The 9,787-nt window shown below is 42.2% G+C and overlaps 1 protein-coding gene across 3 annotated transcripts; it reads right to left on the minus strand.

Annotated features, from left to right (window-relative positions):
- Positions 1-438: 438 nt before the first annotated feature.
- On the minus strand, positions 439-9,712 carry arnt (aryl hydrocarbon receptor nuclear translocator). Of its 3 annotated transcripts, none has more exons than XM_079562069.1 (20): positions 9,388-9,712; positions 8,774-8,867; positions 8,566-8,604; positions 7,954-8,004; positions 7,730-7,777; positions 6,998-7,211; positions 6,494-6,707; positions 5,566-5,668; positions 5,427-5,492; positions 5,128-5,213; positions 4,961-5,037; positions 4,704-4,838; positions 4,553-4,627; positions 4,142-4,293; positions 2,942-3,029; positions 2,676-2,860; positions 2,326-2,515; positions 2,079-2,247; positions 1,867-2,003; positions 439-1,793 (listed from the first exon to the last, which is right to left on the minus strand). In XM_079562069.1, exons 1-20 carry the CDS (start codon positions 9,422-9,424, stop codon positions 1,710-1,712), a joined length of 2,244 nt encoding a protein of 747 aa, XP_079418195.1. In that variant the 5' UTR covers positions 9,425-9,712; the 3' UTR covers positions 439-1,709. The 3 variants fall into 3 exon arrangements, with proteins under 3 accessions (XP_079418195.1, XP_079418194.1, XP_079418196.1); XM_079562068.1 differs by having other exon boundaries at positions 440-1,793; positions 2,079-2,250; XM_079562070.1 differs by lacking the exon at positions 7,730-7,777 and having other exon boundaries at positions 445-1,793; positions 2,079-2,250.
- Positions 9,713-9,787: the final 75 nt, after the last annotated feature.

Consider the following 9,787-nt stretch of genomic DNA (forward strand, 5'->3'; position numbering starts at 1 on the left):
GTGTAAGTAAAGAAAATTGAACGCTGTTCATATCGGTAAAGCAGAACAGGCATTACATGTTTGCATGGCCAAAAAAACGTTTTTGTTTTTTTTAATTCACAAAATGGTATCAGGCCAGTGGACAACCACAGCATGTTCTCTGCCATTACCCTTTGAAACTGTATTACATATGTATGCGGAAATGTGAAAATCCTAAATGACAAGATGATTTGCACCTGTGCAATGAAAGCATAGCTGTTTTTTTCCTGTTTTTTTTAACAATGTAACAATTTAATACAAAACAAACATGTTTTTGTTTTACCTTAATAAACATATACATATTCAGGATAATATATATATCTGTGTGATAAAGGTTGACATCATTGATGAGAAAAACAAGAGACAGAATAAACAGGGTTTTATAACACGTCTCCAATAAAACCAGAAAAAGTGGAGACTAAAACATTTCTGCATGATTTGTCATCGCAATTGTGAAAGTGTCACACAATTTTCAAAAAGTCCAATTAGGCGATCTAGAATACAAACTTGATTATAAAACTTTACTGGAAAATGATGGCTAAGTCTTCAAGACATTCTTATACAAAAGAACAGAGAAAATAATATTTCTAAACAATAGGACACATTTCATAGTTTTACCTGTTAATTCCATTTTAATCCTGAATACCCTGATCAACCCATTCATTAAATACCAATTGGAAAAGGGCAACATAAAATCAAATCTGTCAAACATCACTTGAGACATTTCAACTCAAACATACAACAAGCAAACCAGACTATTAAAACATTCAACACAAAAGAATGGCTTTAGAAGTACATACTTCCTGCTTGTTATTGCTTTTAAAATATTTCAGAAAAGGAGCACAATAGTCCCATACTTGGTACAGGGGGATGTAGTGCCACAAGAAACTAAACCGACCCCACTGACACTGAACATATGTGTCCACTTTACACACTTTCCAGTGTGTATATAGTTGAAAAAGTAAAAAACATATTGACACAATACAAACAACACAGGTTATATTGAGATGCAAACACTAGCGTGTGTTAGAGCACATTGTTTAAAGAAAAACAATTACATGTTTTAGGGAGGTAAATTAAAATGACTTAAGAAACAGGTCCGCTTGGATAAACAAGAGTCAGATCTATACAAGAGCAGCATGTGCAGGCAGTGGCATGCTGTGCGAAAAACCAAAGTGAAGTTAGGACAGACAGCTGAGACTTGTGCATCACGTTGAAGTTCACATTTCACTAAATTCGTCCATGCAGTTTCCTGAGAGCGTAAATTGACGACAGGATGATTGCTCTAGTCACTAAAGGACAGCATACACAGGACGCCTGAGAAAACCAGGAGCAAGAATAAAGGCCTTTGTGTGTTCACTTGGATACATCCAGTAAAAGTGTGCTTGTGCAGTCTATTCAAGTGAAGTTCTGTGATTGTGCGCGTTTATAAATTAATACTAAAAACCGGTGGTTAGGTTTTTGGCAGTGCTAGCCATATGGACAACATGGTTAAAATTGTCAGTAGCAATTCCTGGATTTTTCTCCCTTTGACGACCACAATAAGCTATCTCCTCTGTGAAAAGCTGTGGCAGTGCACTGTAAGCCATGCAGAGCAAGAGGAGTATCAGAAGGAAGCATTTAATTACAGGTGAAGGACTGAGGGCTCAAACTCTCAAAAAGTAAAACACCAGAGAACAGTGTCACTAATGTCACTCGTTAAATGAAGAGTACATGGGAATCTCAAAATCATCGCCGTTGAAGCTGGCGGGCTGGTCCAGTATTGACAGTACGTCCTGTTGTTAGACAAAGAGAAAGGTTAGATTAAGAAAATTAAGAAACATATTTGTAAATGATGTAGGTACTCACAGGAAACATGTCTTGTTGGTTGCCCTGAGCGTGTGGATGCTGCTCCGCGTTACCCTGTGGATGCTGCTGGCCCTGCCACTGAGGCCATACAGCCTCTGCTGCTCGGGAGGGGAACTGCAGCCCAGACTGAGAGCCATCTGACAGAGGAAGAAGGGGAACACTCAGACACAGAACATGAAGGAAACTAAAGAGCTCAAATTCAGAGAGCGTACCATAGCCGTTGGTGTTGATAGTGGCACGTGCGTTCATAGGTGGGTAGGGGGCGCTGCTGCTCTGGGTGGGTGCCGTGCCAGTGGGCATCTGGTTATAAGGGTTTTGAGAGAAACCTCCAACTGAAGCATACTGCTGAGACAAGGTCTTTGCTGCTTGTGGAGCCATTTTCTGCTAAACCAAGAGTAATCAAGGTCATGTGTTTGGCCAAAACTACATAGCACTGATTTAAAAGGATGAAGTGATTACTGGGTTATTGAACTGTGGTCTGGCGCCAGCTGGAGCAGGCCACCCTCCGTTGGGGCCTCCGTGCAGAGGACTCGCAGTGCTGCCAGGAGTGGCTGTCTGAGGGGCCCCGTTCTGACGAGAAATCTGAGCCAGCATCTGTCCCGCCGAGTGCGACTGCTGCGCCATCTGTGGAGCCATGTTCACCGGCCGGCTGAAAATAAGGAAAACAATCAGAACAACATTATTAGACAAAGCAGTGACCTGGTCTTTTATGGCTGACCGTTCAATGCATGTCCTGTATCTCAGAGTATAGAGATCACATTCATTGAATTTAATGATGGTCATTATGATGCCAGTTGAAAAAGACCCACTTATAAGCTTCCGAGCGAACTGCAGGGTAGTTGTTGGCCGGAGGGTAAAGCTGGTTGGAAGGCGCGGAGACAGAAGGTAGACCCTTGTTCTGGTCCGGTCCTTGGAAAAGTGAAGAGAAAAGCTCTGGCTTCTCCAGGCTCTTACTGTGATCCGGCCCCGCAGCTGTCACCGGCTGCACTGGAATCTAGAAATAAACAAATTGGTTCAAAGATGTATGCATAACAGATAACACAAAAGCTTGAACCAGATGGATTTGTAGACATACCTGTGACAGAGGGACCTGTCCTCCCTCGTATAGCCCATCTCTGGTTCCCCCTCCGTCCAGCTCAGTCTGTTGCTGCTGCTGTAGTTGCCTGAAAATGACGCAAAGTTTAAAAGAAAAATATTGGTTTTGGCAACATTCACTTTTTGGAGTTCTGCCAGCACCTGCTGATAAAAAAATCCTTCAAGCCACCACCTGTCACCACGGCAACACAAAGAAGAGGAGGAAGAATACCACTATTACCAAGAGTTTTCAGTGCCACTTCACTGTACAGCCTAGTAATGGCATGGTTTAGGATGGAAAAAGCTTAGTATCTAAGAGTGTAAAAGCATGGTTATTATTGATGGAAGAACGACACACATCTGTCGCTCAACATTATGGTCATATTAACCTTAAATGACATGGTTAGTATTTTCTTGACAATTACGCTAAAACAGATTATCCCTAATTATCTAAGTTACCACGCTAATTCCATCCTTACTGCACTGCACTATTACTGCAAGAAGTGTTGATAGATTTTTTTAAAAAGTTAATAAAACCAATAAATAAAACCAGAGTTGAAACATAGGGAAAGAAAGACCCAAACAGTCCGAGAGCACTGACGTCCAGAAGAAAAGCACCCTGTTGTCCCATGCAGGCAAGAGTAAAAGCCACGCCCGTCTCACCTGGTGGGTACCTGCCCCGGGCTGAGCACCACAGGGAGGCTGTTTGGGCTGCTCTGACCCAGGGAGGGGGGCAGCGAGCCGCCCGGGGAGGAGATGGGAGTGAGGGCTTCATGAGTTGAATTTCTACTTTGCCATAATAAGAATTGGTGCAGAGGAAAAGACTGATCAGTTTTTGATTTGTATTCAGTTGAGCTGTGTAAGACAAAATGCTTAATGCAAAAGGGAATTTTATACACAAAGAAGCCATTCACAGACGCGTCTCACTCTCGTGTCAATCTATAAATGAGTCATCCAGGTCTGTAAAACTTAAAGTACGATTTGTGATTGCAATGTCTTAAAATCAAGATTATGTCCACTTTTAAGTCCATAAACCTCAAAGTATGGGAGAAGATTTGTATGAACTGCTAATCTATGTTAAGTAGGTTTTAACATAATACACCATGAATAAGTAATATTTTGTTGTTTACAAAGGATACCACAAGTGCATAAAGGATGGTGATCTGCTTCATATTATCACGTGGAGAGAATGAGGACTTACTTGACATTAACGTTGGTGCAGATGATGTACTCTATCTCCTCTGAAAAAGGGTTTTGAAACGTGAACGAGCTTGTCCTCATCCAAATCCACTCTCTTGATTTGGAGCGAAATCTGAACATGACGGAAAGCACCTGGCCCTTCAACTTCAAAACCTGCGAGAACAAATTCAACACAGAACACTGCAGTTAATGATACAGATCAGTGGAAAAGAAAACATCATCAAAATAGTTCAGAATTGTATTTTATCGATATAATATATACATTTTAAAATATTTTTGGGGTTAATTATACATCGAGAATTGGATATAGCGATGACAACCTAATCTTGGTCTCTGTTCAGGATCCAACATCAAACAAAAATTCTGTTTCGCTGTACAAATGAACAACAGCAGACAAACATGAGAGTCACACCTGTTGGAAGCTATCTCGGAGTAAGCCCTGGTCCTCAGGATGGGCCATCTCCAGAATATTCTTTCCCAGTAAATCCTGAAAAAAACAACAATTCAAATTACTATTACTGGTAGAACTAAATGTGGAGGAGGCGGTTTGTGCAAAGGCTCACCTGGGGCTGGTAGCCGATGGCGGTCATGCAGCGGTGGTCCACAAACGTAAAAACTCCCTGACAATTGTGCCGTGAAATGAACTCCACAGGGACACTGACACTGTTGACATCTGTATCTCCTGGACAGCACGTTACCTACAATTTTAAAAAAGTGATTACATTTTCAAAGTCAAATCACAAAGACTGCTGTATTTGGTAAACCCTGATAGTTTAGACCTCCATAAACATGTTCCAAAACATTAAAAAACATAATTTACCTGCAACCGTCCGATGGCAACCAGACAGTAGCGACTCCCCTGATTGCTATCCGCCTCATCCTCTGATAATGACACTCCTTTAAAAAAAGAAGATTGTGTGAGAAGACCTTTTTATATATACTGTACGAGTGTACGTACACTGAAACAACAATAGAGGCTCAACTTACCGGCTGGAGGCCAGGATTTGATGTATCCTGTGCAATGAACAACAACATACTGAGGCTCTCCTTCTTTTGAAGAACCCAAACCGTTCCTTAAAGGAAAGCACATAGTTACATAAAAAAATCAGTCAGTTCATATGTCATCTCAATACCGATGAGGCGGGTAGCTAAGACATCTATGTTAGAATTATTCATCAACTGCAGATGTTAGTTCATGGTTAGTCTCTCTAGGCCCATCTACATGAAATTCAAGTGAATACAGGGGGGTTACAGATCCAGTCACCAACTATAAGGGACGCAATTACCTATTTCTGTTCCTTAAAAAGTTCAGTCTGTTCATAGACACTGGCTCGACAGGGCAGTTTCCACATCTGAAAAGACATGAATACATTTACTCACTGTAGGGGATCAATTACATCACTACGTAAATATTATATGTTGGACCTCATTCTGCAGATGAATGACCGCCGCGCACCCATGGTCATTCTCGCCGATGACTGCTGGCTTTCCTTTTTCACTGTTCCGGTTTTTAAATCCAGCATCCTCCCTTCAAAAACAAAATGAGGACTACTTTAACATATATTTACAGTTTGAATTATACGTGATACTGCTCTGTATATACAATTGACAAACAAAGTGAATCTCAAAGTATTTGGGAACTATTTTGAAACAAAAAATATTCTTTCTGAAAAATGTTGCAGTTGCAAATTGGTGCAGGATCATTAAAATCAGAGAAGAACATCTAAACTAATACAACAATCACATACAGAACCTGGCCTGAACAGGGTTTTTAGGTTTTACAAATTAGAGCCCAGGAGACAGTAAATTCAGTTGTTTACACTTTGCAGAGGACCTAAATAATTGAGCCTTTGTGATCTTGTTCAAAGCCATTCACTCCTCCACTGCGAGTTGATCATCAATTTATAACTTTTCTCACTGCTCATGCCTCACAGACAATACACCGACCTGCTCTTTTCAGACGTTAAACTAACTTGAGGGCTGTGAGGCTGCATGTGATGTTTTTATAGAAAAAAAAATGTTGAGGTGACTTTGATGTCAGAGTTTACAGCTCTCTCTTCACAGGGAGCAGCTACAGAGCGTTTTCAACCAAAACAGTGCAGATGCTCGTGCTGTGAACCTGCGGTCGTGAATCTACATCGGCTCCGATCTAGATTTATATTTAGATAGCAGCAGTCACGAGCTGCAATAGACACCGAGCTGAAGCGGCAGAATCAATACATTATGGACTTATTATTATTGGCTACCAATTTAATTATGGGATTATCAGTATGTTATGAAGTCAAATATCGACCATTAGTATTGCTGGCTTATTGTGCATAACGAGAGCCTATTCTCCAAGCACTTTACTCACCTGTGTTGTTGTTCTCTGCAGTGGACAGCTGCTCCCTCAGCTTCTCCGTGTCATCGGGATGCAGCTGATCGTAAAGGGATGAGCCAAGCCAGTCACTTTGTGTCTGATTCAGGACGGGACCGACCGAGTCGGAGACGTACACGATACGCCCGGTCTCACAGGACACCACGAAGAGGAAGCCATCTGCCGCCTCCAAAATCAGATGCTTTAGTTCCTAAAGAACAGGGCAGCAGAGTGACTCGCCAGGTCTAATTAGTGTTAACAATGAAACAAGCAATAGTCCAAACACTTTACTTCTGACCAGTGGTTCTCAAACCACCTTGTGGTACACGGTCATCTTCAAAAGATTCTGAATCTTCTAAAGATTCTGAAGATCTGCTCTTCATTGGTTACAACATAATTTTTCATGCATCAGTTCTACACTAAAATTGGTCTTTTAGACTCCTTTGGACTTTATAGCTTTATTTTTCATGACTTAAGTTTGATGAATTCAGTTTATCTTACCTGATCATTGAGAAATGATGGCTTATAGGACCCGTCTGCGTTGGTGCTGCCGCTCCCTCTCAGAGACTTCATGTGAGACACAGCCATCCGCAAAATAGTTAGCTTGTCTGGTTTTCTGGCCAGAGCGCTGCATGTGGGCACCATGTCGGACAACTCCGTAATATAGGCTGTCATCTTGTTTCGTCTCCGTCTTTCGATTTCGCTGTGGTTCTCCCTGGGGCAAGGAAACGGGGCAGGAGGTTGAGAGGACAGGACGGATTGAGGTGAGGGACAGGAGGGTGGACAATGTGGAAGAGAGTTTAGAGTTTATGCTACTCAGCACGTGAACGAAGAAAGTGATAAAAAATGGTTTAAAATAATATAGTGTAGTCCATGATCTCTCCTTATGAACTGAGAAAGCAAGAAAGCCTCCACTTTCAGAGTGAAACAAAAGAGAAGAGGTGTAATAAGAGATTGTCCTAAGTGAAAGGGGAAAGAAAAAAGACAAAGGACAGTTGCTCAAGAGGAAGCCATTACCAACAGAGCTCCTGACTCACACCGCAAAGCAGTTAGTGATACAGGGATGGGTATAGGAAAACCACCAGTGGTCTCATATCATATTAGGCATGATCAAACAGATGCACAGCGCAGCAGACTATATCATTAATTATGTTGTCTGACTAGATTTGATCAGTGCAGTTCATATTGACGATACAAGCATTAGCGAGGCTTCCACAGGAGTAGAGGCCATACCTGGCTAGTTTTTCCTTATCGGCAAAAGTCTGATCTTCATCCAAAAACCTGGAAATGAAATTAACCTACTCAACATGAGCCCAAAAAGTGTTCACAAAATAAAAAAAAGGGAGCTTAAAAAAGGAAGGTAGTGCAGAGCAGTCAAGATGTTACTGTGCACGGTATACTGTTACTCCTACACACTGCCTCCACACTCTGTAACAAACGCTTTTCCACCCTCTTACCTGGCAAAGCGCTCTTTGTCATTGTTGGAGCCTGAAGATTCATCGTCACACCTGTGGGATGACACAGATGTGATCCATTACAAAAATGGAATACACCATAAATAGAAAACTGGTCACTGATTTAAAACAAGTGGCAAACGATATGACAAAATCCCGAAGGTTAAGGTAAACTATATAAATCCTCACAGGGAAATGTGCCTTTTGCATTTGACCCTTCCCTTTATGCCGCTCGAGTCGCCTGTACAGTGGCTAACTGAATGGTGCACAGGGGCCCATCTCCAGATGTGGAGCCAGACGTCACCTGACTCAGTCTAGATTTCTATTGTATCATGATTCGTGCACACTTAGGACAATGATATTGCCTTAATAATTGATGCATTGCTTCTGTGAGTTCATGCTTCACTGTGATTGGGACAATTTGACTTTCCACTCACGCACTAGGGGTTAGTGGATGATGGAAAGTAAACAGCTTGTATCTGCCTTTGAGCATAAAGCTGGATTAAATGGAAATACAATGAATCATAATACAACACTCTCCTCAACATTCAGTGAAGCGTTAACTCTTATATTATCATATCGCCCACCCCTGCTTGAAATAGAACAACAATGTACCTAAACAACTTGCTTCCCTCGTCGTCATCAAAGTCTGACCTGGAATAAAGAACAAACAGTTGACAACATTTACACAATGGTCACCACAGGCAACTGCTCATATCACAAAAATCATCTATCAGCGACTCACACCCACACACACACACACACACATGCACCAACAACATCCAGCAGACCAGGACTTCATGCACCACACAAACGCACTTACGCCGCCCGTCTTTTGTTGGCTCCCTTTGGCACCACCGCTCCGCCACTTCCCTGGGTGCCACTCGCCCCCATGGCCAGATTTGGGTCTGGTAACTCTATTAATAACAATGACACGCGGAAATGTTGGAGAGGTGACAGCTGATACCCACATTATACTCCCAAAGCAAAAAGTGCAAGTGTAAACCAACTCTGAGTACCACTCCCGCCATTATGTCTTCATTTTACAAGTGTGGAGTTGATCAAGCAATAAATAAAGTTTACACTGTCCTCGCGAGTATTGCAGAGATTATTATTACTTTATTAACTAAGAATCAAACTGTGACACACTTTGTTATGGCTTTAAAATGCACCACACATACACAATATAACAAAATGTCCAGTTCTTTGTGTAAATGACACCAGTCAAAATCCTAATAATCGACTTATGTGTGATCTTGTTAGCATGTTAGCCCTGATAGCCGTTAGCCGTTAGCTTCGCCACTGAGCTAACTTGCGCCGACGACGCTGTCACGCTATCTTTCGTAAGTATCTATTTCAGCTTTGAGCCTACTGGAGACTTTTACAAAACAGCCAAAGAGCTGCTAAATAGCCCCTGTAACTTAAACATGTCCTTACCGGGGTTTGATGAAGACATATCCGTGTGGAATGACATAAACAAACAACTTCAGCTGCGAAAAATAGAAGGATCTCTGCACCCCCGCCCCTCCCCCTGGTTAGCCGTGAGCTCCTCGGAGGCTAAGCAGTTCCTCGCTGTTAATCTAACTATAAAACATGATTAAGTCGTCTTCCAGGGCACCCGCGTAGGTTGAATGAGCTGTCAGGTGAGACGGTACGGGAGTTCGTGTCTGTTTCCTTGTTGATCCCTCGGTTTAAAAGCCCCTGTTGTGTTTAAGATGGCGTTTGAAGCCAGCAGCGCACGGACTGTCCGCAGCCGAGTGTTTCCTTCGCTCTGATTTGACCAAACCACATGGATACTCATGACGTCAAAATATTGGGAAATCCGTCCAGCGCTCGT

Source organism: Gobius niger (genome assembly GCF_951799975.1).
Source record: "Gobius niger genome assembly, chromosome: 8".
In the NCBI taxonomy this organism is placed as follows: domain Eukaryota; kingdom Metazoa; phylum Chordata; class Actinopteri; order Gobiiformes; family Gobiidae; genus Gobius; species Gobius niger.

What these genes read in the sequence shown, in the direction of transcription:
- arnt (XM_079562068.1), bottom strand. Translation starts at nt 9,424, where the DNA reads ATGTCATTCCACACGGATATGTCTTCATCAAACCCCG. An exon ending in GACAAAGAGCGCTTTGCCAG is followed by an intron (nt 7,778 to 7,953) that starts GTAAGAGGGTGG and finishes TTTCATTTCCAG; the next exon opens with GTTTTTGGATGAAGATCAGA. An exon ending in TGCACCAACGTTAATGTCAA is followed by an intron (nt 3,030 to 4,141) that starts GTAAGTCCTCAT and finishes CGTCATTTTCAG; the next exon opens with GCAACTACAGCAGCAGCAAC.